This window comes from Lepus europaeus, chromosome 13, assembly GCF_033115175.1.
Source record: "Lepus europaeus isolate LE1 chromosome 13, mLepTim1.pri, whole genome shotgun sequence".
Taxonomy (NCBI): domain Eukaryota; kingdom Metazoa; phylum Chordata; class Mammalia; order Lagomorpha; family Leporidae; genus Lepus; species Lepus europaeus.
Genome location: NC_084839.1, coordinates 80198770 through 80226626, shown reverse-complemented (window position 1 = coordinate 80226626; position 27857 = coordinate 80198770). Strand labels below are relative to the sequence as shown.

General features: G+C 51.0%; 1 protein-coding gene across 1 annotated transcript in view; it reads left to right on the top strand.

Moving 5' to 3' along the window:
• The first annotated feature begins 5994 nt into the window (after nt 1-5994).
• The window catches only part of TRABD2A (TraB domain containing 2A), an 84634-nt gene continuing 62771 nt past the window's right edge, over nt 5995-27857 (top strand). Inside the window, exons 1-2 of the mRNA XM_062208726.1 lie at nt 5995-6102; nt 17425-17985. Coding sequence (XP_062064710.1) covers nt 5995-6102; nt 17425-17985 — 669 coding nt within the window. The remainder of the gene's footprint in view (nt 6103-17424; nt 17986-27857) is intronic.

Sequence of the window (27857 nt, the reverse complement as noted above, 5' to 3'; positions counted from 1 at the left end):
AGTACTCGGGCCATCACCCTCTGCCTTCCCAGGAGCATTAGCAGGAAGCTGAGTCAGAAGGAGAGTCACCGCGACTTGAGCTGGTGCTGTGACATGAGACGCTGTGTTCCAGGAAGTGAGGAATGAGTAGTAACTGATTATTCGGCTCACATAGAGAAGGGCTGTAGTTCTTTAGATTCATAGTAAACATTACACATTGAGACCCTTGTCACTTATTTGTGATGGACCTCCTTTGGAGGACTTCTCTCCTCCCTGTTCCCACATTGAAACTAAATGCCATATTGTCAGAGGCCTAAAACCCACCTTCGAAAGATTGGTGTGTAATTTAAATTTTGCTGAACATTTCTTGAAATTTTTGTTACCCTTGAAGAGTAAGTAGTCAACACTTCCGTTACCACCCCCGCCTCCCCCCAAGAGCTGACTGTGGTCGCTGTCTCTGGTGTCTTCACTCTTCCTGCCACAAGCTGGAAATATTTTTTTCCCTCCAGTGTTCAGCAGTTGAACACGTTCCTTTAGCTTGCCTATTCCATGCAGGGAGACAAAACCTGGAGCTAGCAGGGCAGGTTTTCTGCAGCGCTCTCCTGGGAGGCTGGGCTCATCTTCACACACCAGGGACCCTTTCTGAGGGGACCCTTTCATGCAGGCACCAATGTGTACCAGACTCTTGGGAGCAAGTGAGCATTCGCCTCTGCACAGCGGCACCCATGTGGCGTGCAGAGAGAGGAGAAACGTGTGCCGACACCGCGGTCCGTCTCTGCACAAGATCTGGTGTAAGACCCACGGAAGCACAAGGGATGGCTGGGGTCTTGGCCAAGGTCATCCAAGAAGATACACAATTGTCAGTGCCCTTTGGCCAAAGAACACCAGGGGATTGTTTGAATGTGCTGTTGTTTGCAGTGAGGAGGAATTCCCTCTTTGTGTCTCATACCTTGGAGGGGCAGGTGGGGGTGTCTCAGGCTTGTTGTGGGACTAGGACTTGTGGTGTCAGGTGGCCTGGGGGGAAGGTTCAAGGAAGCAGGGCCTTGCTCAGGGTGCGTGCTCCCAGAAAGTGGGTGCAATTCGATTCAGTATCTGTACTAGCTCCAGACTGCTCCAGACTGGGTGACCTAAACAACAGAAGCTGGCTCACGGTTGCGGGGCCAGAAGTCTGTGAGCACGGTGAGTGGGCAGGTCTCCTTTCTTCCGGGTTTGTAGATGGCCAGCTCCCTTCTGTGTGCTGGTTACCCTGCTGTGTCCTTTGTGAATCCAGTTTCCTCTTCTTATAAGGACGTCTGTCAGAGAGCATTAACGCCCCATCCTAGCAGGCTCACTTTTCTAATCACTGTTTCTTAAATACAGCCACATTCTGAAGCTCAGGGCCTGGGGTTTCAACATAAGACTATGGGAGGTGCACACCATCCCCAGCCAGTAGCCTAAGACATCTCACCTGCAAGGAGTGAGGCTGAAGCTGGCATTGGCAGAGAAACATTAGCCAGGACAGGGAGTGTCCGATCCTCTGTGGGACTTGAACAAAGCTCATGTTTTGTCTGGGTTGAGATGTGATTGTGGAGTAGTCTTATTTTGTCTTCATTCACCATGGTCACTGAGTGGCCTTGTCTGATGTTGATGATCTTTTTTTTTTTTAAGATCTATTTATTTATTTGAAAAGCAGAGTTACAGAGAGGAAGGAAGAGAAGGAGGAGGGAGGGGGAGAGAGAGAGAAAAAAAATTTTTTCTATCTGCTCATTCACTCCCTAGATGGTTGCAAAGGCATGGGATGGGTCAGGCCAAAGCCAAGAACCAGGAGCTTTATCTGGGTCTCCCAAGTTGGTGCAGGGGTCCAAGCTCTTGGACCATCTTATATTGTTTTCCCAGGCACATTAGCAGGGAACTGGATCAGAAGTGGAGCAGCCAGGACTTGAACCAGGGTCCAAATGGGAATGCCAGCGCTGCAGGTGGTGGCTTTACAGGTTATACCACAGTGCTGGCCCCAATGTTGATGGTCTTTAAAAAAATATTATGGATTTATTTGATAGGCGAGGTGGGGTGGAGAGAGAGAGAGAGAACCCACTCCCCAAATGCCTGGAATGGCTCTGACAAGGGCTGAAGCCAGAAGCTAGGGACTCAATCCAGGCCTATCACATGGGTGTCAGGAACCCGGTCCCTTGAGCCATCGCTGCCAACTCCCAGCGTCTGCATTAGCAGGGAGCTGGAGTCAGGAGCAGAGCCAGGTATGGAACCCAGGCTCTGTGTAGGACTCAGCTGTCTTAACCACTAGGCCCAGTGCCTGCCTCTGTTGTTGACTTATGAGAACTGCACACAGCCCACAGGAAAACACCATGGTCTAGCTTTGTGGGTGTCAGGCCACAGGTATGACTGAGAGAGCCAGGCCAGGTCTTGGCTGGTAGGAGATTTTTTTTTTCCTCTTACAGTCTAGTAAAAACCATGTGCTTGGTCAGCAAATGCATCTTTCCCATCCTTTCCTACTTAGAAATTCTGGAGCCAATGCTGGGTGACGGAGGAAGTGTGACAAAGTCTAGTGAGTCCCCTTCCAGGAAGGGGGCCTGGGGGCCAGGCAGTGGAGGAAGCAGGTGTTTCCACGACTCCATCAGCTTAGGGCTTCAGCCTAAGGATGCACCCTGCTGAGAGCGAGCCACGGGACTCGTGCTTGGCCCCCTGTTCATCTTGTGTCTTAGTTACTGCTTGCCATGAATTCAAGGGCTTAGAACAGCACCCATTTATCATCTCAGTTTCTTGGGATCAGGTGTGTGGATTACGGCTTAGCTGAGTCCTCAGCTTAGAATTGCACGAGGCTGTGGTGCAGGTGTTGGCCTGGAGCAGGTGCTTATCCGAGGCTCAGCTGGGCAAGGAACTGCTTCTGCGCTCACTTAGGTTGAAGGTGGAATTCGGTTCCTCATGGCTGTGGGAGTCAGGGCAGCAACAGAGAGAGGGAGACTCCTGCAGGACTGGTGCAGCATTCTTGGGCTTTCACAGTCTCATCCCGTTTGCGGAATTCCACTGGTTAGAAGCAAGTCCTGTCCTCAAGCCAAGGACGGGTATTAAGCATGAGTATCAGGAGGCAGGATCTAGAGGGCCTGTCCACCACACCTGGTTGTACCCACCCTCTAGGGAAATGTGCAGAGTGTATTAAGGGATTCAGGTCTTGGTTGGCTGCAGGTTGAGCAACTCAGACAAGGAGAGGCAGGACAAAGGCACAGAGGTGTGGCTGGGGCCACAGCAAACTCTTTGCATGCTGGGAAAGCCTTTATTTTTGAGGGTAAATCCGATTTTCAGGAAGAGAGCAGAAACTTATCTACAGTGTAATTTGCTCAGGTGATGACTGCCCTGGAAGGGGCAAGCCTGATAGGTTTGTGTAAAATCAGGAAGCCCAAGAGTAAGGGCTCCAAAGAAGGACTTTAAGGGTAGGTGGACCTAGGAGGTGCTCTGGTTTGTGTCACCCCAAAAGATTAAGCTGAACCCCCACTGCAACAGCAGTGGGCAGTGGGACCTAAGGAGAAGACTTTGGGTCCTGAGGGTCCTGCTCTCACAAATGGATCAATCAGGAAAATAAAAGGCATTGAGACTGCGCGTTCGATCTTTTGCTCTCTCGCCCCCTTGCCTTCCACCGTGGGAATACACAGCATGAGGCCCTCAGTATCGGCACCTTGACATCAACTTGCTGGCATCCAGAGCGGTGGGCAAATGCATTTCTGTTTTTTCCAGGTTACTCAGTCTGTGGGATTTTGTTACAGCCTCACAAACCAAACCAAACAGGAGGGTTGCCAGGGCTAGCAACTGTAGTTGAAAGGGGAAGAGGAAGGAGCAGAGAAAGGTCTCCGGCACTTCAACATCGGAGCTATGGTCCAGTAACAGTGCTCAAGATAGGGGGGCTGAACTTGATACAGAAGCTCTGTGGTTAGGCAGAGAGGAAGCCACTGTTACCTTTCACATCCCCTTCCTGCCCAGCAAGGCCTCAGCCCAAAGGTCTGTAGAAGGCAGGTAGGAACCGGGCCCCGCTGGTCTCATTGTCGCTAGGTCTGAGTCAACACCAGGGAGCCATAGCAGACTTAGGAGTGGGTGTGGAGGCAATACAGGGAGAGCTGATATGATTCTACGGGATGTGTGAACATAGAGTGTTTTGCAGAATAAATCCTATTTGATGGTGGGTCTGGCTGAAAAGCTCCACTTAAAAAAAATGCCAGAAGCAAACAAAGTTATCCATGAACTAGATGTGCCAGACTCAATATCTGATCATAGATTGAGCCACAAAAATGTCCCAGTGAATTCAAAATGATTAAAATCATACCAAACATGCTCCCTGTTTACAGTGACATTGGATTAGAAATAGATAACAAGATATAATATCTAGAAAAACTCCAAAATCTGGGAGTTAAATAGCATTTTTCTAATTAATTCATGATCAAAGAGAAAAAAAAGTCACCAGGGAAGTTAGGTATAATGCAACTTTTCAAAATTTGCATGATGCAGCTAAAGTTGTACTAAAAGGGAAATTTGTAGCTTTCGATGCTTATATTAGAAAAGGAAAATTTACAGTCAATGCCTGAGGGTCCACGTGCTGAAGCTGGAGCGAAAAGAGAGTAACTCAAAAGTAAGCAAAATAAAAGAAACAAAGGTAAGAGCAGAAATCGGTGAAATAAGAGAAAAATAAGAAAATTACTAGGTTAAGTCATGTTTTGTGATTATTATTCCTTCCTCCTTTCCTCTAGCCACACTGATTGGCCAATAATTCATTCTCAGTGCAGGAGACCGTATGCAAGAGTAGTAATTACTTCTCTTGGCGTTGTGGATTTTTCCTCTCCTTACAGCCGGAGGAAAACAGTTCTTGCCAGTAGGTGGCAGCGCTGGCACCCGAACCAGGGCCTGGCTTGGGGACCAATGATTGCCCCGAAATGAAACGGAGCCCTTTAGAAGAGTCAACTCCAGACAGCAAATCCCCACTCAAACTGAGAACACGAAAAAGCGATTTCACAAAAACACCTGCACCCTAGAAGATGCAGGAATCCGAGTTTGACAAAAAAGTGGCTGTTGGTTCTTTACGCGAACTGGCTGACTGGCTCGGGCCTCTCCCCATTGCAGGCAGATCTGGGCCTCTGTCCCCCCAGCTGGTTGTCATGAGTCTCCATCAGATTCCCAAAGTGGACAGGGACTGAAAGCACGGAAGAACCAGAGACGGACGCTCCACCTGACGCCGCTCGGAAGCGAATGGCGCCTAGGTCTGGGTGTAAAGGGGAAGTGGTCAAGGGCTCTCAGGTGGGGGTGAGAAGAGGTGGGCGGGGTGCAACCCGTCGCTTTTATGTAATTTTTCTTCCTCAAGGACCGAGGCTGTAAAAAATCCCTTGCTCTGTGTGTGTGTGTGTGTGTGTGGGGGGGTGTCTTGGAGCAAAGTGGGGGACTGCACTTTGTAAGCCTACTGTGTGTGCCGAAGGTGGTGTCTTCCATAACCCCCCTTTAAGGGGGCGTAGAAACTGTTGCTTCCAGACTAAACTTCCAGGTGAGTTCCTTTGTGTAAATGAACCTTCCTTGATAAATAGCCCTTCGTTTGCTTCTTTGGGCTGTGTCACTCAAAGGCCACCCTCCGCTCAAACCCAAGCCTAAGCCCCAAGGCAGGAGCCAACAGGATTTTGGGTGGAGCTTAACGGACACTGCGGGAACTTCACTTTTCCCCTCCGGCTCACGAGCGGGAGGAACGCGGGTCCCAACTCCTGCAGCTGCCTCGCTGCGGGGCTGATCCGCGGCGAGGCGGGGTCGGGTCCCACGTGGCTGCTGCCGCCGGGCTCGCCCGGGCCCCGCCCGGAGGCCACGGCGCGAACTGCAGAGGCTGCGGGCGAGAGGCGTGGGGCGGCAGGCGAGCGCCTCCGGACTCTCGGCCCGGCGCGCCATGGTTGGCGCCGGGAGCGTGCAGCGCCCTGTGGCTGCGGGCTAGCCCGGCCCGGCGGCCCCCGCTACTTCGCCCATTCCCTCTGCCGCCGGGGACGCGGAGCCGTTGTCGGGAGGATGAATCCCCGGAGCTGGTTCCTGCTGCAGATCCTCTGCCTCCTGCCCACGGGCGCTGTCCCGCGGCGCGAGGCTCCCGCTTCTGCCAACTGCGAGCTCAAGCCCCAAGTAAGACGCGCGGCGCGCACGGGCTCGGTGGCCTCCCCGCACGTCCTGGGGGTGGCTTCCTTTCCAACCCTGCCAAGCACCGCGCACTCGGACCCCGAGCCAATTCCTGGGTCTGGGCTTCCACTCGCACGGCAGCGCCTCCTTGCTCGTGCGCCTCTCTGCGCCCTTGGGGCTCCCTTGCTCGCTGGAGCGCAAACCGCTCGCTGCAAGCGACTCGGTGCCCCGGCGTCTGCCCTCCGCCGGACCAACGGCGTCAAGGAAGGGCCCCCAGGGTCTCACAAGCCTGCTTTGCAAGCAGATCCACGAGGGCGGAGCCGGGCTGGACCTTGGGCGCTTTGCTTCGGAAGTTTGCTCTGTCCTGTTTTCCCCACGTGTTTAATTTCACCTGCTCTGAGCAAACTGTTAAAAGCATTCCGCACGCTGCCCCATTTCACCTTTCTATATTGAATGCTTGAATTAGGCGGGACTTGCGCAGCTGAAACCATTTCCCTTGTTTTGCGGCTTTGGGAAAACGAGGCTCAGAGAGGGAACCTGTGTGTCCCAGGTGGCGGCGCATTCGCAGGGACCGCCGCCGTTTGACAGGCTCGCGGTCGCGCCCTCGGCTGGGCGTCGTGCGGCAGAGGGAGGCCCGGGGACCTGTTCAGGTCCACCCAGTTCTACAGCAGCAAAGCGGAGCAAAAACGAGGCAGGTTTCCTTCTCCTGATCGGTTTTCTCATACTTGGAATTGCCTGCTGTCTTCAGCTCCCTCTCTTCCGAGCGTGCGGAGGTTGAACTCGGCGCGTTTCGGTCAATGGTTTCGAGCTCCCTGCGTCCCTGCTCTGCGGAGGCTGACCCCAGGCTCCTAGACGCCAGGTGCGAGAGTTCAGGGTCCCGCCACCCTTCGGTGACACCTGCGCCGCTCCTGGCCATTGGTCATCTTGTTCATCATTCTAAGCAGAGCGGAGGGCGGCCTAATGGAGCCGTTCCCAGCGCCCAGGGCTGTAGGGAAGCCGCACTTGCATTCCCTACGGCCCCGCGGGGTTCCTAGGCACAGGGAGACACTCGCGGTGGGCGAAGACTCCTGGGCGGCGGGAGAGGGGAGTCCGGCCCACGCCGCGTCTCTGGGGCACTCCCGGCTGCGTGCTCCTTACACTGGAGGCAGGAGCCGTATCTTCATATATTTGAAAGCAGAAGGTTTTTCACTTGGGCAGTCTATTTCCTCTGTAGTTATAGGACGACCGAGTCTTGATAAGGTCTCTGTTTCTCACTCTGTTAAAGATATCATTATGTGAAAGAAACACACACCCTTCAGTCTGCTAATTTACCCACAAAATGGCCAGCAAAAACCCGACCAAAGCCAGGAGCTAGGAACTCCATCTGGGGCCATTAGCTGCCCTCTCCCAGGTGCACGAGCAGGGAATTACATGGGGAGTAGACTGTTGGAACCAGCACTCCGCTATGGGATGCGGGCTGTGCCCACCAGGCCAGCATGCCTGCCCCACTTTCTTCTGAGTCTGCCTCGTGAGTCTTTCCCACTAGTTCTCCAACCTTTTGGTCTAGGACCCCTCTGTACTCTAAAATGTACTAAGGACCCCCAAGAGGTTTTATTTATGTGGACTAGGGGAGGTATTAGTCAAATAGACGCATATTCACACACTCATTCGATGACCCATCAGAGTTTCACCATCATGTTTGTGTACCCTTGAGAAAATCTTGCGTTCTTGTGAGAGAATGAGGCTCAGGGTGGAAAGCATCTTATTAGGAAATCGTTTTGATCCTATAGACTTTTTTTTTTTTTTTTGAAGATTTTATTTGAGAGGTAGAGTTACAGTGAGAGGGAGAGGCAGACAGAAAGGTTTTTTTTCCTATGGTTCACTCCCCAAATGGCTGCAAAGGCTGGAGCTGCGCCGATCCGAAGCCAGGAGCTTCTTCCAGGTCTTCCATGTGAGTGCAGGGGCCCAAGGACTTGGGCCATCTTCTACTGCCTTCCCAGGCCACAGCAGAGAGATGGATTGGAAGAGGAGCAACCGGGACTAGAACCCCGGCACCCATGTGGATGCTGGCGCCACAGATGGAGGATTAACCTGCACCACAGCCATGGCAGGAATCCTATATACTTCTAAAAGGGTCTTGGAGACACTCCCAGGTGTTCTCTTTGTGGGCAAACTCTGTCTTATCCTCTGGAGTTGGGAAGGGGCAGTCAGTGGCAGGGCTGTGCGCTGGACGCTATGCTGTAGAGGGCGTGGTGGGTAGGTCCCTGGTGACTGGGGACTTGAGAGTACAGAGGGGCAGTCCTGGACTCCAGCCTCCACTCCAATGCCCAGCCCAGGTAGGATTGCCATCGCCTGCAGGCTTGAGAGCTGCTTTGGTGTTGTTCGCAGGTTAATCATTAGAGAGGCCCCCTGAGCCCCAGCCGGCCCCCAGACACTGTAGGGTTTGCCCGGAGCACCACCAGGCTTGAGTCTCTTCCTTATCGATGTTCAAACAGAACCCTGGAGTGTTCTTTGCTGTTCCTGCCTGCTGACTTTAACAATGGCTCTCTCTTCCCCCCATTTGCTCTCCGTCTTCCACTTGGCCTCGGCTCAGATGTTAGTGAGAGCTTTGCTGATTATTCAAGGTGATGTCAAAACCCAGCCCTCTTCTATCTTCCCTGCTTTATTTTTCTCTGCAACACTTAACCACCCTTGGCTGATTGATTTTGTTTATTGCTCCCAGTGGAATCCTCATGGAGGTAGGAGTTTGTGTGTGTTGTCTCTGCTTTCCCAGTGCCTGGTCTCAACAGCTGCCCGATAAGTATCTGTTGGGTAAACGAAAGCCAGTTACCTTTGCTATTATCTGGCTGGTCTGCCAAGGGCTAGTTTTGGGAAGTGCAGTTGTCACAGGTTGTAGGATGCGGAAAGGTGGGGTTGGGGCTTAGGAGAGAATGCAGGGCCCTTTATTCTGTTTCATTGTGTGGACCACACACAGATGTGTGTTCACAACCTCAGCTTGGTATACAGGTGAGCTGCTGTGTCTCCGTCACTCGTGGCCATGTTCTCTTTGGAGGACTCTTGGAGCAGCATTTAGAAGGGACATGTTAGTGTTCAGATGGTTCCCTTTCAAGCTACAGTGCAATGTGGGTTTGTATCTTTATCTGCCTCTCTAGCTCTGTTTCTGTCTCTCTCTATTCTATGGAGGCAATCAGTCCTAGTCCTGAGATATCTCCCACTGAGGGAGACAGTGGCCCCTGCCCCTGTATAGTGAGTGTGCGGGGCTTGCCCGTGGGCAAAGGCCAGAGAAGAGCTCCCCGGTCAGAAGCCTTGGCGACTCTTCTTGAGCTTGTGCTCTGCTGAAGGTCTGCCTCCCAGGCAGCATCAGCAGCCTGCAGGAGTGGTCACTGGCGCACAGGATGGGAGGCGAGGGCCCCGCTTGGTCAGAACGGAGCTGCGTTTCTTGAAGCAACTCCACAAGGGAAGGTTCATCTCTGTAAGAAACACTTCCCGAGCTCCTGTGTAGGTGGCCGGTATCTCACCATTTGGGAACAGGAAGGGGAACAGGACACAGACCTTGGAGAAAAGCCTCGAATTGTGCTAAGCTGAAAGAGGAGGATGGGAGGAGGTGGCCCTCCAGGATTTCACCATGTCAGTGTGGCAATTATCTGGGCAAATCTTCTGGGATCTGGAGTTGGGTGCCCCACCTGAGACCAGTACACCAGTAGATACTAATGGAAAAAAGGATCTGACCCAATTGTGAGGCAAGTCTGTTGCATGTTAGGGTTGTTTAAAAGCTGGGTCTTGGATGGACATATGGTGCAGTGGTTAATTTGCCACTTGAAACACCTGCTTCCCACATCGGAGGGCTTGGATGCAAGTCCTGACTCTGCTCTGATCCCAGCGTCCCACTGATGCACATTCCAGAGGTGATGGCTCAAGTCCTTGGGTTCGTGCCACTCACATGGGAGACTTGGATTGAGTTCCTGGGTCCTAGTTCCTTGTTTGGCCCTGGCCCAGTCCTGGATGTTGCGGGCATTTGGGAAGTGAACCAGCAGCTGGAGGACCTCTCTTTGTCTCCTTGCCTTTCAAATAATAGACACACACATGGATAAATAAAACCTGGGTCTCAGGAACTCCCTGCCTGGCTTAAAACTGTAGGTTCCCCATTTAGCCTTGACACTATGTATATGTGTGTAGGGGGATAATAAGCCTCTCAAGCCCTCTGTTTATCCATCTAGGAAGAGCCAGTATCTTATTCAGTTGTGTATCCCCCTCTACCCACAATCCCTGTCTTTTTTTTTTTTTTTAAGATTTATTTATTTATTTGAAAGAATTACACAGAGAAGGAGAAGGAGAGAGAGAGAGAGAGAGAGAGAGAGAGAGAGAATGAGAATCACTCCCCAGTTGGCAGCAATGGCTGGAGCTGAGCTGATCTAAGGCCAGGAGCCAGGAGCTTTTTCTGGATCTCCCACGTGGGTGCGGGGGCCCAAGGACTTGGGCCATCTTCTACTGCTTTCCCAGGCCATAGCAGAGAGCTGGACTGGAAGTGGAGCAGCCGGGACTCAAACTGGCGCCCATATGGGATGCTGGCAGTGCAGGTGGTGGCTTTACCTGCCACACCACAGTGCCGGCCCCTAATCCCTATCTTCTCTTCTCTCTGGAGTGGGCACAGAGGCAGGTATCTGCCCCTCCCCGCCATGCCACCATAACTCTTGTTGTCTTGGTCCCCAGTGACATCCTTGCCCAGTCCAGAGATGAGCCCTCAAGTTCCCGGCTTGGGCCACCAGCCACACTTAACCACTTGTGGACATCCTCCTCCTCGCGGTGCTCTCTCCGGCTGGATTCCTGGGCAGCCGGCTCACTGGCTGCTCCTCATTGCCCTTGGCTGGCTGCTCTTCTTTCCCCAGCTTCCCAGGGTTGGAGGGCCTGACTGCTTTCCTCCTGCCACTCAGGGCCTTGGAGGTCGCATCAGATCCCATGGCTTGAAATACCGGCAGTGTGAAGGTGCCCTCGTTTTTGTCTCTGGCTAGGGCCTGTCCAAGCTCCGGCCCCACGCATCCCCCTCACAACTTGACATCGTCACCAGGTTGTCTGCTCTTGACGTCTCAACCTGACATTTCCGAAAGCAGACTTCGGTGCAGCATGTCGGGGGGCGGCCTGTGATGCTGGCATCCTGTATCCGAGTGCTGGTTTGAGTCCCGGTTGCTCTGCCTCTGATCCTGCTCTCTCTTATTGAGCCTGGGTACCTGGGCCCCAGAAACCCACGTGGGAGACCAGGGTGGAGTCCCTGGCTCAGACAACTGTTGCAGTCATTTGGGAAGTAAAGCAGCAATTGGAAGATCTCTCTGTCACTCTGCCTTGAAAGCAAATTATTTTTTTTTTGAACTTGTAGACTACATGCAGGACCGGAGCACCTCTCATCAACCTCGTCACTACCACTCTGTTCTCTCACTCAGTATATCAGCAACTCCTAACTGAGTGGCTTGCATCTGCTCTCGTCCCTCGGTAGTTTGTTCACTGCAGCCACCAGAGTGATCCTTGTAACACGTTAAGTCAGTCTCGGCACTTGTCTCTCAAACACCTGAGCCAGCTCCCATCCTACTAAACCTAAAAGCCCAAGTCCCTCCAGGCCATGTGTGGCCTGGCCTCAGTCACCTGTCTGGCATTTGCCTCCTGCTTGCCTGGTTAGTCATCGACTTATGATCATGTTGGCTTCCTCACTGTTCTGTAACACATCCAGACCCTTGTAGCCTCAGGGCCTTTGCACTGCTGTTGGGGGGATGCTCTTCTTCATGGCTCGCCCTCACCTCCTTCATGGCAAGGCTTAGACGTTCTTACGGCCATCACTTTCCTGATGCCCTGTCTGAAATCACACCCTCAGCCCTTTGCCCCAGAAACTCTCTGCTCCTTTTTCTTCTTACATGTTCTCCACAGCAATTATCCCTGATCCACCATAGGCAGGGGCCCTTGCTATGCTTACTGCTATATTCCTGGTGCCTAGAATAGCGCCTGGAACACAGGCATAGCACACGTGATTGTGGGGCCACTGAGTATGATGAGGCAGTAGGACCATCCACAGGAAATGCTTGGGTGGTGCCAGGCACCAGTGAGCACTTAGCTGCCTCAGCGTCACTGCTGAGGTTACGTGGCTCCATGCCAGAATGTGAGTGTCTTTAAAAACAAAAATCTTGTAAGTTTCCCTGAAAACATCGCACGATGGTCTTCTTTCTAGACAAATACTAATTGAAAAGGCCTCAATCAAGTAATAAAATGAAAATAGGTGCATGTAGAATAGATTTTGTTTCCAAAGGAAAGCACAGATGTTTTTAAGTAGGATGAGGCATTAGGCAGGTTAAATCTATTGGATAAAAGCAAACCAAAGCAAAACGAACTTCCTTCCCCACCACGCACACACCATGATCCTGCTGAGTGGATCTGGGTTTGTGTAATATCATGGTGTCCTGATCAGTGACAATGAATCAAGTGCCCATGGGTTGGTTGGTTGGTTTATTTTTGACAGGCAGAGTTAGAGAGACAGAGAGAAAGGTCTTCCTTCCGTTGGTTTACCCCTCAAATGGCCGCTACGGCTGGCGCTGCGCCAATCCTAAGCCAGGAGCCAGGTGCTTCCTCCTGGTCTCCCATGTGGGTGCAGGGGCCCAAGCACTTGGGCCATTGTCCACTGCCCTCCCAGGCCACAGCAGAGAGCTGGACTGGAAGAGGAGCAACCGGGACAGGATCCGGCACCCCAACTGGGACTAGAACCCAGGGTGCCAGTGCCGCAGGCGGAGGATTAGCCTAGTGAGCCACAGCACCTTCAGGTTTATTTATTTTTTAAAGATTTATTTATTTGAAAGAGTTACACAGAGAAGGAAGGAAGAGGGAGAGGGAGGGAGGGATCTTCTATCTGCTGGTTCACTTCCCACATGGCTGCAATGGCTAGAGCTGGGCTGATCCAAAGCCAGAAATCTCCTCTGGATTTCCCATGTGGGTGCAGGGGCCCAAGAATCTGGGCCATCTTTGGCTTTCCCAGGCCATAGCAGAGAGCTGGATCGGAAGTGGAGCAGCCAGGATTCGAACCCCGGCACCCATATGGGTCGCCAGCACTGCAGGTGGCGGCTTTACCTGCTACGCCACAGCGTCAGCCCTGCCCATGGATTTAATAACAGTACAGTGTGGTGGCCATGTCTCTGAGTTGGAAACCGTGTAGAAGTCCTTTGATAGACCACGTGGAATTGTGCAACTTGTTCTCTGCTGTAGTCACAGGTCCCCATAATCTCAGTGGCTTGCCCCCCTCTTTTTTAAGGGAGTTTATTGGGGGAAACCCGACAGACTGGAGGGAAGGGGTGAAGAAGGAAAAGAGGGAGAAGGAGAGCGTAAGAGAGATTGAGAGAGCCAGGTGTTCAGAAACTGGTCCTCTTAAACCTTTGCCGAGTGGTGGGCAGGGAAGTAGGAGCAGTGAATCCCATTAGGGTGGGGGTGGAGCTAACACCAGTGGTTGGGTCATGGGGTCACCTGGCTTCCAGCCATGCGGTGGGGGCTAGAGCCTAGGATGGTGTCTGAGGTATAGATCATGCCATAGATAAGACTGTGCCATTTTACTAACATTCCACTCTTTTTGTTTTTTTATAAAGCAAGAGTTGTATGGGATTACATTAGCCCCAAAAGTCAGGAGGGGTACAGGGATGATGATCTGTCTTTAGAGCTACTTCCTGCTGGTGTGGGGTGATGCCTCAAGCCACTGTCTCCCGGGTGGGCAGCTGAGTCTATCCCGGTAGCAGCATTTGGTTGACCGCCTGGTTGGAGAGGGCCTTGGTTCATTCCATTATCACCCCCTGTAAACACTCAGAATGTGGAAGGCCGGTGTGTGGATGGAGATCACGAAGCGTTAGGTGATGTGGAAGGAGTTCCAGGGGTGTCTTTTGTGACTGGCAGAAATCCCGGACCCCCAGGTAGCCCAGAGATCCCTAAAGGAGAGCAAAATCACTGGGGGAGCCTGGATCCGGGTCATGGCACCAATGTAAGGCCACCCCAAAACACACCACGCACCAGAGTAAGGGAAAGGGTTTACTGGGGGGAAACCCGACAGACCGGAGGGAAGGGGCGAAGGAGGAAAGAGGGAGAAAGAGAGCGTAAGAGATTGAGAGGCTCAGCCTCTTTGACAGCCCTTTCCTGGAAAATGAATCAAGTCGAACTAAAATTATGCTTTGAAGGCAGCCTCTAGCAAACGAGTTGGATTTGTGGGTAATAATTGTTTTGTTACCCATTTTAAATGAAGCTGTAGCTGTCGATTTCAGTTTTTTATTAGGGTCTATTCAACCAGTGTTTTCTGCCAGATTTAATTCTAACTATGAGACATTGGATCTTCTGTTTTTAAAAATTTGACAAGGAGAGGGAGAGAAGGGGAGGGGGATAGAAGGGTAGAGGGGGAGAGGAGAGAGGGAGAAAGAGGGAGGGGGGAGAGAGGGGGAGAGGGAGAGAAACTTACATCTGGATCACTCTCCAGATGCCCGCAGTGGCAGGGGCTAGGTAGGAGTGGAAGCTGGCGCTCGGTGTAGATTTTCCAGTGGGTGACGAGAAACCAGCTACCTGAGCCTTCACTGCTGCCTCCCAGGGTTTGCATTAGAAGGAACTGGAGTCAGAAGCCGGAGCTGGGAGTCCAACTCAGGCATTCTGATGTGGGCCAAGGGCATCACACTGGTGTCTTAATTGCTAGGCTAAACACCTGCTCAGACATTTGAGTTCTTAATTCTCCTTGGCAGACATTTCTTGGTAGATGTACAGTTTCCATTTGGCTGTTTGAAGTATTTAAAGAATCCCAAGGGCCTAGTCCTTTAGAAAATGCCTGGGGGCTGGAGATGACTCATCTCTACCTGCTATGCCATAGTGCTGGCCCGCTGATTCATCCCTTCATACTTCAACAACCGAGAGCTGCACAAAATTAAATCATCCTATTGTTTATTTAACAGTTACCCAATTTGTTATCATAACCTTAAGCTGGGGTTGTTAGCTGGCTTTTACAGAGGAGGGGATAGAGGTGCAGCGGAGAGAAGTAGCTGACACAGGAGGAGAGTTTAGGCTCATTTTGCCCAATCAGTGTGTTCTTGAAAAGTGGGCTAGGTGAGCAGAACTGTAATTTAAATGCGTTAAGAAGCAAGATTGCAGGCTGGGGGCTAGTTATGTGTAGTCCCTTTGGTGTGCACAAATTTTAAGAAAATAGTGGTCACATTTGGACAATTTTATTTAAAGCCAGGATTTTTAGTGAAAAAAGGTTCTAGAGCTCCAGACTTCTGTTTCTAAGTGGCCAGCTTGGGCTTGAGCTGCTGCTTATTGCTTTTTAAAGAATTTCTTTTCATTTAAAAGGCAGAGACCGACTTTTCATTTGCTGATTGCCTCTGTCTATAGCCACCAGGGCTGAGCCTCATTGAAGCCAAGAGCCTGGAACTGAATTTGGTCTCACACAGGTGGTGGGGACCCAAGTGCTTGAGCGGTCATCTGCATTAGCAGGAATCTGGATTGGAAGCCGAGGGGCTGGGCCTTGAACGTAGGCACTCCAGTGTGCGGTGAAGGTATCCCAAGCAGCGTCTTAACCCTTGTGTACAACATTGGCCTCTGGCTTGGGCTGCTGCTGGTTTTTTTTTTTTAATATTTTTATTTTTAATATTTGAAAGGCAGAGTTGCAGAGGGAGAAAGAACGAGAGCGAGCAAGCAAGAGAGATCAAGATATCTCTTCCATCTGCTGGTTCACTCCCAAAATGACCCCAACAGCCAGGGGTGGGCCAGGCTGGAGCCAGGAGTTTCATCCACGTCCCCCACGAAGGTTCAGGGGCCCAAGCACTTGGGGCATCCTCTGCTGCTTTCCCAGGCACATTAACAGGGAGCTGGATTTGGAGGTGAAGCAGCTGGGACTCGAACCGGTGCCCATATGGGATGCCAGCATTGTAGGCAGTGGCTTAACCTGCTGCACCACAGCCCCAGCCCCAGTGGCCTTGGCTTCTTAGCCAGGATCCCTTGTGGAGGACTGTAGGCCTGTGTGCTGCTGCTCTCCCCCCGCTGTGACTTCCTCTGCAGCCCACGTGGTGACTGACCGCTTCTGCTGGCGTCAGAGCGTGTCGTCTTGGCTGAGCGGTGTTTCTGTCGCAGAGGGCTAGGGGGTGGGGGACAGCTTCAGCTCCATCCTCATCTACCTATTTTGCAGTTCTGGGTAATGTTTCATTTGAAAATGGATTTTCATGTTTCTGGGTTGCTTGATAGTAGTTCACCCCACATGTGTGTCTGAACGTTACACTTGAACTCCTTGGGGGCTGTCTTGTGCGCTTTATACAATGCCTCTGAGTAAGTGGACACTTCGTGAATGTCTGCTGTTGAGACAGACACAGGAGCGAAAGGGCCTCAGACAAACAGCACCGCCCAGAATCCCACCTAGATCTCTGCTGTTGAACCAGAAAGTATAGTGAAAATGAAATGCAGTAGGACAACCCAAGCTATGAATCAGGACTCATGGGACTGTGGTTTCAGCCTTGGTTGCACATTAGGTTCACCACGGGAGCTTAAAAAATATCACGTGGAATCCCACCCCCAGAGACCCAGAGTGATTGGCCTGGAGTGGGGTCCAGGGGTTGGACTTCTACAAGCCTTGTAAGTGATTGTAGTGGGTGGTGGCGCTGACAGCTTCTGCCCTTGGTAGCACTGGATTTGAGAGCTGAGGAAGCCGGGGTGCCTGGGAGAGAACGGCGGGCTCCTCGGGTGTCTCTCACCACGGGTGTCCTTGGAGTCCAGCTCGTAGGGCAGGCCTAGGGTAGACCCAGGCCTGGTGATTGCTTTCTCTCTAGGATCAGCATTTTGATGGAAAAGGGGTAAAAGGATGCTGAATTTCAGACTGTGTCGAGGAATCCTGCTCCTGGCAGGTGAATCTACCTGGGCTCAAGAGTCTCAATCTGGGGCAGGCATTTGACCTAAGCTTAAGATGCCTGTACCCCGTATCAGAGTACCTGGGTTTGACTCCTGTGGCTCCTGATTCCAGCGTCCTGCTAATGCAGCCCTGGGAGGTGACAGGTGGTGGCTCAAGTAGTTGAGTCCCTGCCGCCCAAGTGAGAGACTTGGATTGAGTTCTTGGCTGGAGTTCTGGGCCCAGCCCCAGCTGTTGTGGGTGTTTGAGGGGAATGAATCAACACGTGAGAGCTGAGTCTGTCTGCCTGCTGAGTAAGAAAATTTAAAAAAGTCCAAATCCTACTTTGATTGTTTTTCTCCGGTAATCCAACTTCTCTCTCTGATTCACTTTTCTCCTTTCTGGTTCTTGGTACCTGCACCCCTTCCCACCTCCCAGTTGCCCCAGCACCCTCATACCTTGATGTCGTCTTTTTTTCTTTTTAGCAAAGCGATTTGAATTCCTTCTTATGGACCATAAAGCGAGACCCGCCGTCCTACTTCTTTGGCACGATCCACGTCCCATACACCCGGGTCTGGGACTTCATCCCTGACAACTCCAAGGAGGCGTTCCAGCACAGCAGCATCGTCTACTTCGAGTTGGACCTCACAGACCCCTACACCATCTCGGCCCTCACCAGCTGCCAGATGCTGCCGCAGGGTGAGAACCTCCAGGACGTGCTCCCCAGGGACATATACTGCCGCCTCAAGCGCCACCTGGAGTACGTCAAGCTCATGATGCCCTCCTGGATGACCCCGGACCAGCGGGGCAAGGGGCTCTATGCCGACTACCTCTTCAATGCCATCGCGGGCAACTGGGAGCGCAAGAGGCCCATCTGGGTGATGCTCATGGTCAACTCCCTGACCGAAGTGGACATCAAGTCCCGCGGGGTGCCCGTCTTAGACCTGTTCCTTGCCCAGGAGGCCGAGCGGCTGAGGAAACAGACTGGGGCCGTGGAAAAGGTGGAGGAGCAGTGCCATCCGTTGAACGGGCTCAACTTCTCCCAGGTGAGACTAATCGCACGAAGGACTTGGAGACATTCAGCTTGTGTTGCTGAATCCATTGAGTTCCAGCCAATTCTGCTTCTGGGCCAGGGGCACAGCTTATCTGAAAATTGTTCTTGCTTAAGAATGCTATTTGATTTGTCTGTTTCCACTTAGTATTGTTGAGACAGAAAACTTGTCCTTTATTTATTTATTTATTTTTGGGCCATTCCAACAAATATTGCCTGCTTTTGTAATGCATTTGAATTCAGATCATTCGTTAAGGAGCTTCTTTGAAAGGCTGCGGGTATGTTGGTTCCAACTTGGTGGTTGCAGGGCTGACCTGGTTTGAAAGTGGTACTGGCCATGGCTGTTTCTAGGAACTGCAGTCCAGTTGGGATCATTGTTGAACCTCCTCAGGATGCTGCTGCACTGGACAGTTTCTTCCTTTCTTATTTTTTTTAATAGGTGAATTTTTAAAGACTTATTTACTTGAGAGGCAGAGTTACAGAGAGGCAGAGGCAGAGGCAGAGAGAGAGCTCTTCCATCTGCTGGTTTGCTCCCCAAATGGCTGGAGCTGGGTCCATCCAAAGCCAGGAGCTTTCTGTGGGTCTCCCATGAGAGTGCAGGGGCCCAAGGAGTTGGGCCATCCTGTGCTGCTTTCCCAGGCCATAGCAGAGAGTTGGGTCAGAAGCAGCCAGCACTTGAACCGGCACTCGTGTGGGATGCCGGCACTCTTCCTCCCAAGGTTTATAGATTCTATCTCGGGACCACTGGAATTTCGGCTGCTATTCAAGAGTTCTTCACTTCTCATAAGAAAAGCAATACTTCATTAAAGTGCCATCATCTAATCGTCTTGATGGAAGCTGTGCTTGTTCTAAAGTGTATCAGATACCTTTGGGGGCCAATAGGAGTTCTGCAATATGAAATAAGTTTCTTATTTTGTAAAAATTGTCCATGGGTGGCCTTGGGAAGTCAATCTGCAGAATTTGGGGTTCATTTCCTGTTAACCAACCATCTCAGGCTTGGAAGATCTTGAAATGTTATTTAAAGGGCATAAGGACATCCAACATCCTTAAAATTATGTGCCTGAGTTGATAATGAAATGTTTAGGGATTTCACTGGTATAACTAATGCTGGTGTTACTAACATTAGTAATACTCAGATGCTAGAATATGCTTGGCACATTGAGACTTGTATAGAGAAGATGAGAGATCACTAATTTTGTTGATCTCCTGGGGGAAGTTTCTTGTGTTATTATGGAAGCCCAAACAGCCAATATGCTTACTTTTTTATTGTCTGCATTTAACCCAATGTTTTGATAAAGAAAGGTGCTTTGAAGGCTCATTGATTTTTTTGACCTCGTAAGTCTGAAATTTGTGAACATTCGTGAGCTGAAACCTTTCATATTTCCAATTAGAGAAAAAGGCTTAGAATAAAACATTAGCTCGAGCAAGCTAATGTTCTTTTGAAGCTTCCTTTGAAGAAAAGTGTTGCACTGGGTCTTGATGCATTTAAGACACTGCAGAGCACTCCAGTTATAGTGTCACGTTGAGTTCGTGACATTCTTATGGCTCATGTTTAGATGGATGAACGAAATTCCTTACAGATCTTAATGCTAAGCTAGTGGGGCTAGCATTGTTTAAACTTAGGAAAACATTAAATGGCTTATTCCTGAGACTTCAGAGGAAAATTTTTTTAAAAGATTTATTTATTTATTTGAAAGTCAGAGTTACACACACACACACACACACAGAGGGAGGGAGGGAAGGAGGGAGAGAGGGAGAGAGGAAGGGAGCTATTCCATCCGATGGTTCACTCCCCAATTGGCCTCAATGACCAGAGCAGCATTGACCAGAAGCCAGGAGCCAGGAGCTTCTTCTGGGTCTCTGATGTGGCTGCAGGGGCTCAAGGACTTGGGCCATCTTCTGCTTTCCTGAGCCAGCAGAGAGTTGGATTGGAAGTGGAACAGCTGGGTCTTGAACTTGCGCCCATATGGGATGCTGCCATTTTAGGCCAGGGCGTTAACCTGCTGCACCACAGCGCCAGGACAGAGAGACAGAATGTGATGCACTCCCATCTACTGGTTCACTCCCCAGGTGCCTGCAGAGTCCAGGCCTGTGCTAGGCTGAAGCCAGAAGCTGGGAACTCCATTCAGGTCTCCCATGTGTGTGGCAGGGACTCGATTACTTGAGCCATCACTGCTGCCTCCCAGAGTCTGCATTAGCAGGAAGCTGGAACTTTAACTCGGGCACTCACTCCACTGTGGCATCTAACTAGTAGGTTAAATACCTGCACCATGAGACTCTTTTGAAAAAGTGACTTCTCCATGTTTAATTTCTAGAAATAAGCAATAAACTCGTTACAACCCAAGTAGATAGCTCAGTGGCTTCTAACAATGCACATTCCCATGAACGGCCACCCAGGTCAAGAGAGTAAGTATTTCCATCACCCCAGAAAGTGAGCGTGAAGTTTGGATTGTGGCATAACTATGCAGCAAAGTGCATTTGATGGATTTTACAAGCAGAGCCATGGTACCCAGGGAAGGAAATAGAACAGCAGGTCCCTTGTCCCCCAAGGAGAACACCACCTGACATCCTTGGGTGTAAGTGAGTTTGACTGCTGTAGAACTTCACGTAAGTGGAATTAACCTGTGTTCGCTTTCAGTGCTTGGCTTCTCTCAGCATTACCTTTGTGATGCACTCACGTGGCTCTGAGTAGTTGTCCATTGCTCATTTTCTTGACTGTGTAGAATTGTAGCATTTCATCAGGTGTTGGGGTTGTAGTCATTAGAATCTCCCTTCTCAGTAACTCCAGACTACAAGGTGATCATTTGTGCCTGTCTGAAGAAGACAAACCCCAGCTCATTTACTACGGCCCCTTTCTCGCCCCGTTGAGAGTGGATGGTTCTTCTTGGTGTGTCTAGCTCTGAAGGAAGCCAGCAGGTGTTTGACCATACAGGGAGACAGGAGGTGATTCCTGAGCCTGCTTCCCCAACCTGCAGCAGCAGGTAGTCAGGGAGCAGAGGAGCCAGGAGAGCCTGTGCCTTGCCTTTGACACTTGGGAAGCCTGCTCAGAGGGGCCCTGTGGGTCTTCCTGCCAGGGCTCCTCTCTCACCCCCTGGATTTCTAGCGTGGGGCAGCTCGAGGTGGAAGCACAACTGAGACTGGGCGATGTGGCCTGAGAAACACTGTGCTGGCTGTAGAAAAAAGCACCGGACTTGGAGTCAGGTGCACTGGGGTTAGGATTCCTGAACTGCCACTTATCATTGTATTAGTCTCTTTTTAAAACTACAGTGTGAGCCCTGAGGTAGGCTGCTTTATAAAGAAAAGAGATTTAGTAGGCTCATGGGTCTAGAAGCCTCATGTAGATGGGCTTCTTGCTGGCAGAGTCCTGAGGTGGCTCAGAGCATCCCATGGCAATAGACTCTGTGTGTGTGTGTTTAAAGCTTCAAGGGGGCAATATGGGGACTCCACCTCAATGATCTTATCTAATCCTGATCGCTTCTCAAGGCCCCCCCTGTAAACACCATCATCAGATGGGGATTCAATGAAACATTGAAGCTTTGGGGAACACTCAAACCACATCCAAGCCATAATACCAGTTTGTGACTTTGAAGGGAGGCAACATGCAGGGTGTATTCTGATCCATCCTCACCAGTAATTTTATACTTAACTTCCAGCGTGGGCATTCTTCTTGATCTGGCATAGGGCAAAAAAAAAAGTTTTCCATTTTTATTATCTAGAGAGGAAGATTTTTCTCATATAAGAAGCTAAAGGAAAAGAGCACAGAAGCATAGAAGTGGAAGTGCAGAAGTTGCAAATGAGAACCTAGGGGCTGAATCCAGCCCACAGCTCTGATGTAGTTAGTGCAGTATTCTTCCTTTTGATGACTCCATTGTGTGTGTGTGTGTGTGTGTGTTTTTAGTGGGAGGTAAAATAGCAAGGTTTAGTAGGGAAGGGACATCCGTAAGGACAGATGGGCACCTCTCCAGACAGAGCCTAAGAGAGTGCCTAGTCGCTCGGACTTGGAGGGGGGGGAAGGAGTGAGGTTACATGGTTGAGTAGAGAGTACACCTGGGCAGGCCAGGCGGGCGGCTCAGCAGAGAGGCAGAGGGCTGAGCACGCAGTCTGGTTGAGGTTGGGGGTTTTTAAGGAGATGGGTCTTGCTTCCCTACCTCTGCTCCTCTTGGAACAAAGGGCTTTTTGGATGTAAGTAGAAAAACTTCTGAGTTTTCCCCTGAAGGTATCAGACAGGAGGAAGGTTAGCTGGCACTATCCTGAGTTTAGAGGAAGGGTGAGCAAGACCCCCTGGAGAATGGGGATCCGGAGCAGGGTGTTTGGAATGCAGACACTGGGCTGCATCTGGGAGATTGTGAAGATTCGTCAGGCAGAAGGGGCAGGGACCTCCACCTGGCAGGTTATCAGGTAGAAGGGGGCAGGGCAGGATGCAAATACTGGGCTGTCCCTGAAACATTGTTAGGATGACTTTGAGATGCAGATGCATATGCTGGACATAGATGTCTTCTCTTCAGGCCTTTATGTCACACACACATAAGCTCATAACTGACTTCCTACCTAACTTTCCTCCCTCAAGAGGCAATAACCAAAATTCTTCTTTGGGATTATGGGTGGAGTTCTGTTTTTTGTAACTTCTTCAAAGCTGGCATGTGGGCATTGAGGGGGATTTGGGTATTTCCTCTTGCTCTCTGTCCTATGGTGTGCAACAGTGGCCTTGAAAAGACTGTCCTGTTCGGTCCAGAGGGCTGCTCAGGTCATCCAGTGGAATGGGCTGGAAGCCTTGTCTGATGACCATTTGGAGTTTGACAGCTTTTAGTCTCCAATGTCTTCCTTTTGATGACTCCGTTGTTAATATTTAAAACTCAAGAAGTAATATGTGGAAAAAAGCCTGGCTTCTCTTGACCCTCCAGAGGACCTGGGACCCTGGAGCAGTCATCCCACAAGGCGGCAGGTGGCTGTGCTGGTTGTAATCACTGCCTTTAGGTGGGGCCAGTGCTGTCGCTGCAGCTGGCCACACTCCCCGCTCCTCCCTGATGCCTTCTCCTAGCTCTATGGACTCCTTCTAGCCTTCTGTTTGGCTCCTGTAGGTCTTTTTTTTTTTTTTTGACAGAGTGGATAGTGAGAGAGGTCTTCCTTTTTGCCGTTGGTTCACCCTCCAATGGCCACTGCAGCCAGCGCATCACGCTGATCCGAAGCCAGGAGCCAGGTGCTTCTCTTGGTCTCCCATGCAGGTGCAGGGCCCAAGGAATTGAGCCATCCTCCACTGCACTCCCAGGCCATAGCAGAGAGCTGGCCTGGAAGAGGGGCAACTGGGACAGAATCCGGCACCCCAACTGGGACTAGAACCCGGTGTGCCGGCGCTGCAGGCAGAGAATTAGCCTATTGAGTGCCGGCTCCTGTAGGTCTTCAGGCTCTTGGTTTGTAGTGCAGATCAGATCCCTGAATCAAACTGAAATTTGGCAACAGGTACCCATGCCTGGCGTGGGCACCTGGATTTGCTCTTGCTGTCTCAGGGAAGAGACCATCTTTGCTCTGCAGAATGGAGTGAGGTTATGACACCTATTCTCTGTCACGCAAAGTTTGTGTGTGCCCGCTGCGATGCCATTCCCTACAGGAAGAAGCAGTTGAGCTGGGAGCTGCTGGCCCAGCGAACACATGGGTTCACCTGTGCGGTCATCTTTTCCTCTCTGCCCGGGTGCGTTCCCATTAGACCCAGGTTCCCCTAGAGAAACAGTCTTCCTAAACCCCATCCCCATGATCATACTCTTCCTGTCATCTGTGTACAGGTTCTAGACCTGGGCCGTTGCTATGACGATCTCTTCCAAGGAGCTGGAATGTCTATCTGGCCGTGAGACTCTCCTAAGTGCTTCCCCAAGATGGCTCAGGAGTGACAGTGGGGTGAAGTGGAATCGGGGATAGCCCTAGTCTCCTTAGCACTAGGCATAGGAATCTGCCCCTTGGACCCAGCCGCGTGTAGGTTGGGCCTCTGAGTTAGGGTTTCCAGAACTAACATGCGTGCAGCTGGCTGTTCTGAGTTGCCTCTGCTCTTCCTATGCAAGGCCTGTGCCCTTGGGCTTCCAGCATCCCGAGAGGCAGCCAGGAGCGCGTCAAAGTCCTTTGTGACTCCCCAAATGCTCTTTAGTCCATGCTTTAATGTTACTACTTGAATTGTTGTGCAGAGAACCGTTTCTTTGTTATTGTTTACTGTTGCCAATAGATGGCACTAACATATTTCATATTTACCCTCCTGGCTGTCCTTTCTCTACTGTACTCTCCAGCAGTGCTGGTCCCTGCCAGCTCTTGCCGTCTTTACTGTGAGGACCCTCGCAGCTCTCTCTCCTTTGCACAAAGTGAAATCTTGAGCGATGGTTTGGGCCGCTGGGTGTGCTTCTGGACCTGGTGGAGCACACAGCGCATTTCTTAAGCCGCCGTTCCGGGTGTTGGGGAAGGTGGGGATGCTGTTCCTTGTCTTGAGTTTGCCTGGTCACCGAATAGAAGAAACAGCGGACTCTCGGCTGACTGTCTGGAAAGCTCAGAGGCAGCCCCTGCCCCTAGGAACTCGATCTGCCTGCAGGAGGAGGGCAGGTTATGAGAGTGACGCCCCCCTCTTGTGTCTGGCTTTAAGGGTCAGACAAACGTGAGAGGAGTGGGAGGCCTGAGCAGGCAAGCCGAGACAGAGGGGGTCAGAGTCCTTGAAGAGGGCGTGGCCTGCCAGACACCCTGTCCAGGACCCTGGGGATGCTACAGGACACTTTGCTTGGGTTCCCAGAGGCTGAGTGGCCAGAGTGCAGGGTCTGTGAGTACAGCTGCTGGGGACAGTTTCCTCTTGGTGATGCCCCCCTGGAGGCAGAGGGCAGGACAGCCTGAGAGTGAGTGCACGGCCAGCTGGGGCCCAGGTCTCCTGTTTCGAGGCCAGCTCTGTCTCTGAGTGCTGCTGCCCCCATAGGTGGAGAAGTCTGATTTTCAATTCCAGTAGAAGCAGGAGGTCTCCTTTTTGATATTGACCCTGGTGATGTTGATCTTTCCACATTTTCCGTATTGATTTGCAAATGGAGATCCTGTCGTTCTGTTTCCTTGGGAGGTCTGGTATAAAATAGAGGCCCAGGAAAAATATTCGAATGCCCTGAAAAGGAGCCCGTTTCTAAAACAGGGCACACAGCTGAGCTGCGTGGAGGCACATGCGGCTCCCTCAGTCCCGTGCTGGCTCCTCTGGCTGGTGGCCGATTCTGCATGTACACTACTTCCTCTGAGTATTTCCCAAACCCAGAGCAGACCCTCTGCTGTCCCCTCAGTGCCCTATGATGGAGCCCTGGTGACTTCTGCCCCAGAAGGTACAGGCTGCTTGAGGCAGGCCACGTGCTTGGTTCTTGTATGCCCAGCTCCCAATAAAGTTCCAGCACATGGGAGGTGCTCACAAGGCATTGATGGGTATGAGCAGGCACAGCCAGGTAAGACATGTGACAGATTTCAGTGCGCAGGGCTTGGAAGCATCAGTGGACTTGTAGCACCTTGGCTAAAACTAACCACAACATGAAGGTATGCCAATGACTTAAAAATGTTGAATGTGGCCCTTCTAATCCATACAAGCTGTGTCAAGACCGGTGTCGACTGGCCATATGAAATTCACATTAAGTCCAGTCTTTGGGTGAGCATTTGGCTTTGATCCCATTCTTTTACTGTCTGACGTTCTTTTGCAGCATTGCTGTATAGCGTCTCCTCCTCTTGTAGGTAACTGGACTGAAATGCTGCAGGTTCTGTAAGTACTCTGGGGGACTGTCACTTCTATTCCTTGTCTATACCTCCTCTCGGCTTTCATGGAAGCCCCCACAGGATGTTGACAGGGGCCATTGTCTTCATACATTGGAAGTCTGGGAGGGCTCTTAACTCTCCCAGGGGAGCTGCCTACAGCATTGCTTCCCTTTGGCTGTCTCTTTAATTGCTTAGTTTTTTGACCAGTCTTGGAACATGGAAGCCACTGTGTACCTCGTGGCCAGCCCTGCTGTTCATGAGCTTCCAGACGCAGGCGGTGGCTCAGTGTTTCCAGTTGGGAACGGGCCACCTTGCGATTTGCTTCATGTCTCTCCTTTGATGGCTGGTCTTTCACTGGGGACACATTTCTCAAGTCCTCGGCATGGGCCAGACACTGTTTCTTATTTTGGGGCTTCACAGGCAAAGCCAGGTATTAATCCTGCCTGCCTTCTGGACCTCTGCTTTCAAAAGAGCAGAGACTTTCAAACGGTGGGATACCACACCTGCTGCAGGTGTCTGACCCTGCCTGGCTGCCTTTGAGGCCATAAGAGACGTACCTCAGGGGAAGCTGTAGCCTTGTTTCTGCCCCATATCCCTGCTTCCTGCCTTGAGAGTGAGACTGGCAGTAGAGGGCTCTTTTTTTTTTCTTCCAACTTTTATTTAATATAAATTTCTAAAGTACAACTTTGAGATTATAGTGGCTTTTCCCCCTATAACCTCCCTTCCACCCACAACTAGCCTGTCCCCCACTCCCTCTCCCATCCCATTCTTCACCAAGATTCATCTGCAATTATCCTTATATACAGAAGATCAACCTAGTATATACTAAGTAAAGATTTCAACAGTCTGCACCCAGATATACAAAGTATAAAGTACTATTTGAGTAGTAGTTTTACCATTAATTTGCATAGTACAACACATTAAGGACAGAGATCCTACATGGGGAGTAGGTGCATAGTGACTCCCGTTGTTGATTTAATGATTGACGCTCTTATTTATGATGTCAGTAATCACCCGAGGCTCTTGTCATGAGCTGCCAAGGCAATGGAAGCCTCTTGAGTTTGCCAATGCCAATCTTATTTAGACAAGGCCATAGTCAAAGTGGAAGTTCTCTCCTCCCTTCAGAGAAAGGTACCTCCTTCTTTGATGGCCCATTCTTTCCGCTGGGATCCCACTCACAGAGATATTTCATTTAGTTTTTTTTTTTTTTTTTGCCACAGTGTTTTGGCTTTCCATGCCTGAGAAACTTTCATGGGCTTTTTAGCCAGATCCAAATGCCTTAAGGGCTGATTCTGAGGCCAGAGTGCTGTTTAGGACATCTGCCATTCTATGAGTCTGCTGTGTATCCCACTTCCCATGTTAGATTGTTCTCTCCTTTTTAATTCTATCAGTTATTAGCAGACACTAATCTTGTTTATGTGATCCCTTTGACACTTAATCCTATTGTTATGATCAGTTATGAACTGAAACTGATCACTTGGACTAGTGAGATGGCACTGGTACATGCCACCTTGAAGGGATTGAATTGGAATCCCCTGGCACGTTTCTAACTCTACCATTAGGGGTAAGTCCAAGTGAGCATGTGCCGAACTGTACATCTCAGAGGGCTCCTTTGAAACCCTAGCAGCAAGCTCATCCTTTATACCATTTGGGGGTTCAGCCCAAGCACCCCTCTGGTCTTTAGGAATAACCACCAGCATGACTGTCAAGGTGGGAGAGTGAGGGTGTGTGCTTTTCCACTCCTTTTCCAGTCTTCAGGCTGGGGAGGGGCGGGAGAAGGGCAAGGAGACAGGCAAGACTGGGCCCAGCTGTTAACTGGGACCCTCCAAGCATCTGGGTAAGGCCTTAGGGGGTTGAAGGGCGCTCCCTGACCCAAGAACAAAGCCAGGGAGTGCCCTGGAGGCAGCATGTGGTTGCTGGTGGTGTGGTGTCCTGTTACAACCATGGACATTGTGGTGTTTCTCTGTACTGGACTCTCCCTTACCTGTGGCTTCCTGTTCCATGGTTCATTATCAGAGGTCGGTTGTGGTCCATGAGTATTAAATAGGGGTGGGCAGTTTAGTTCAGTGGTTAAGAATCCAGTTAAGGGCTGGTGCCGCGGCTCACTAGGCTAATCCTCTGCCTGCG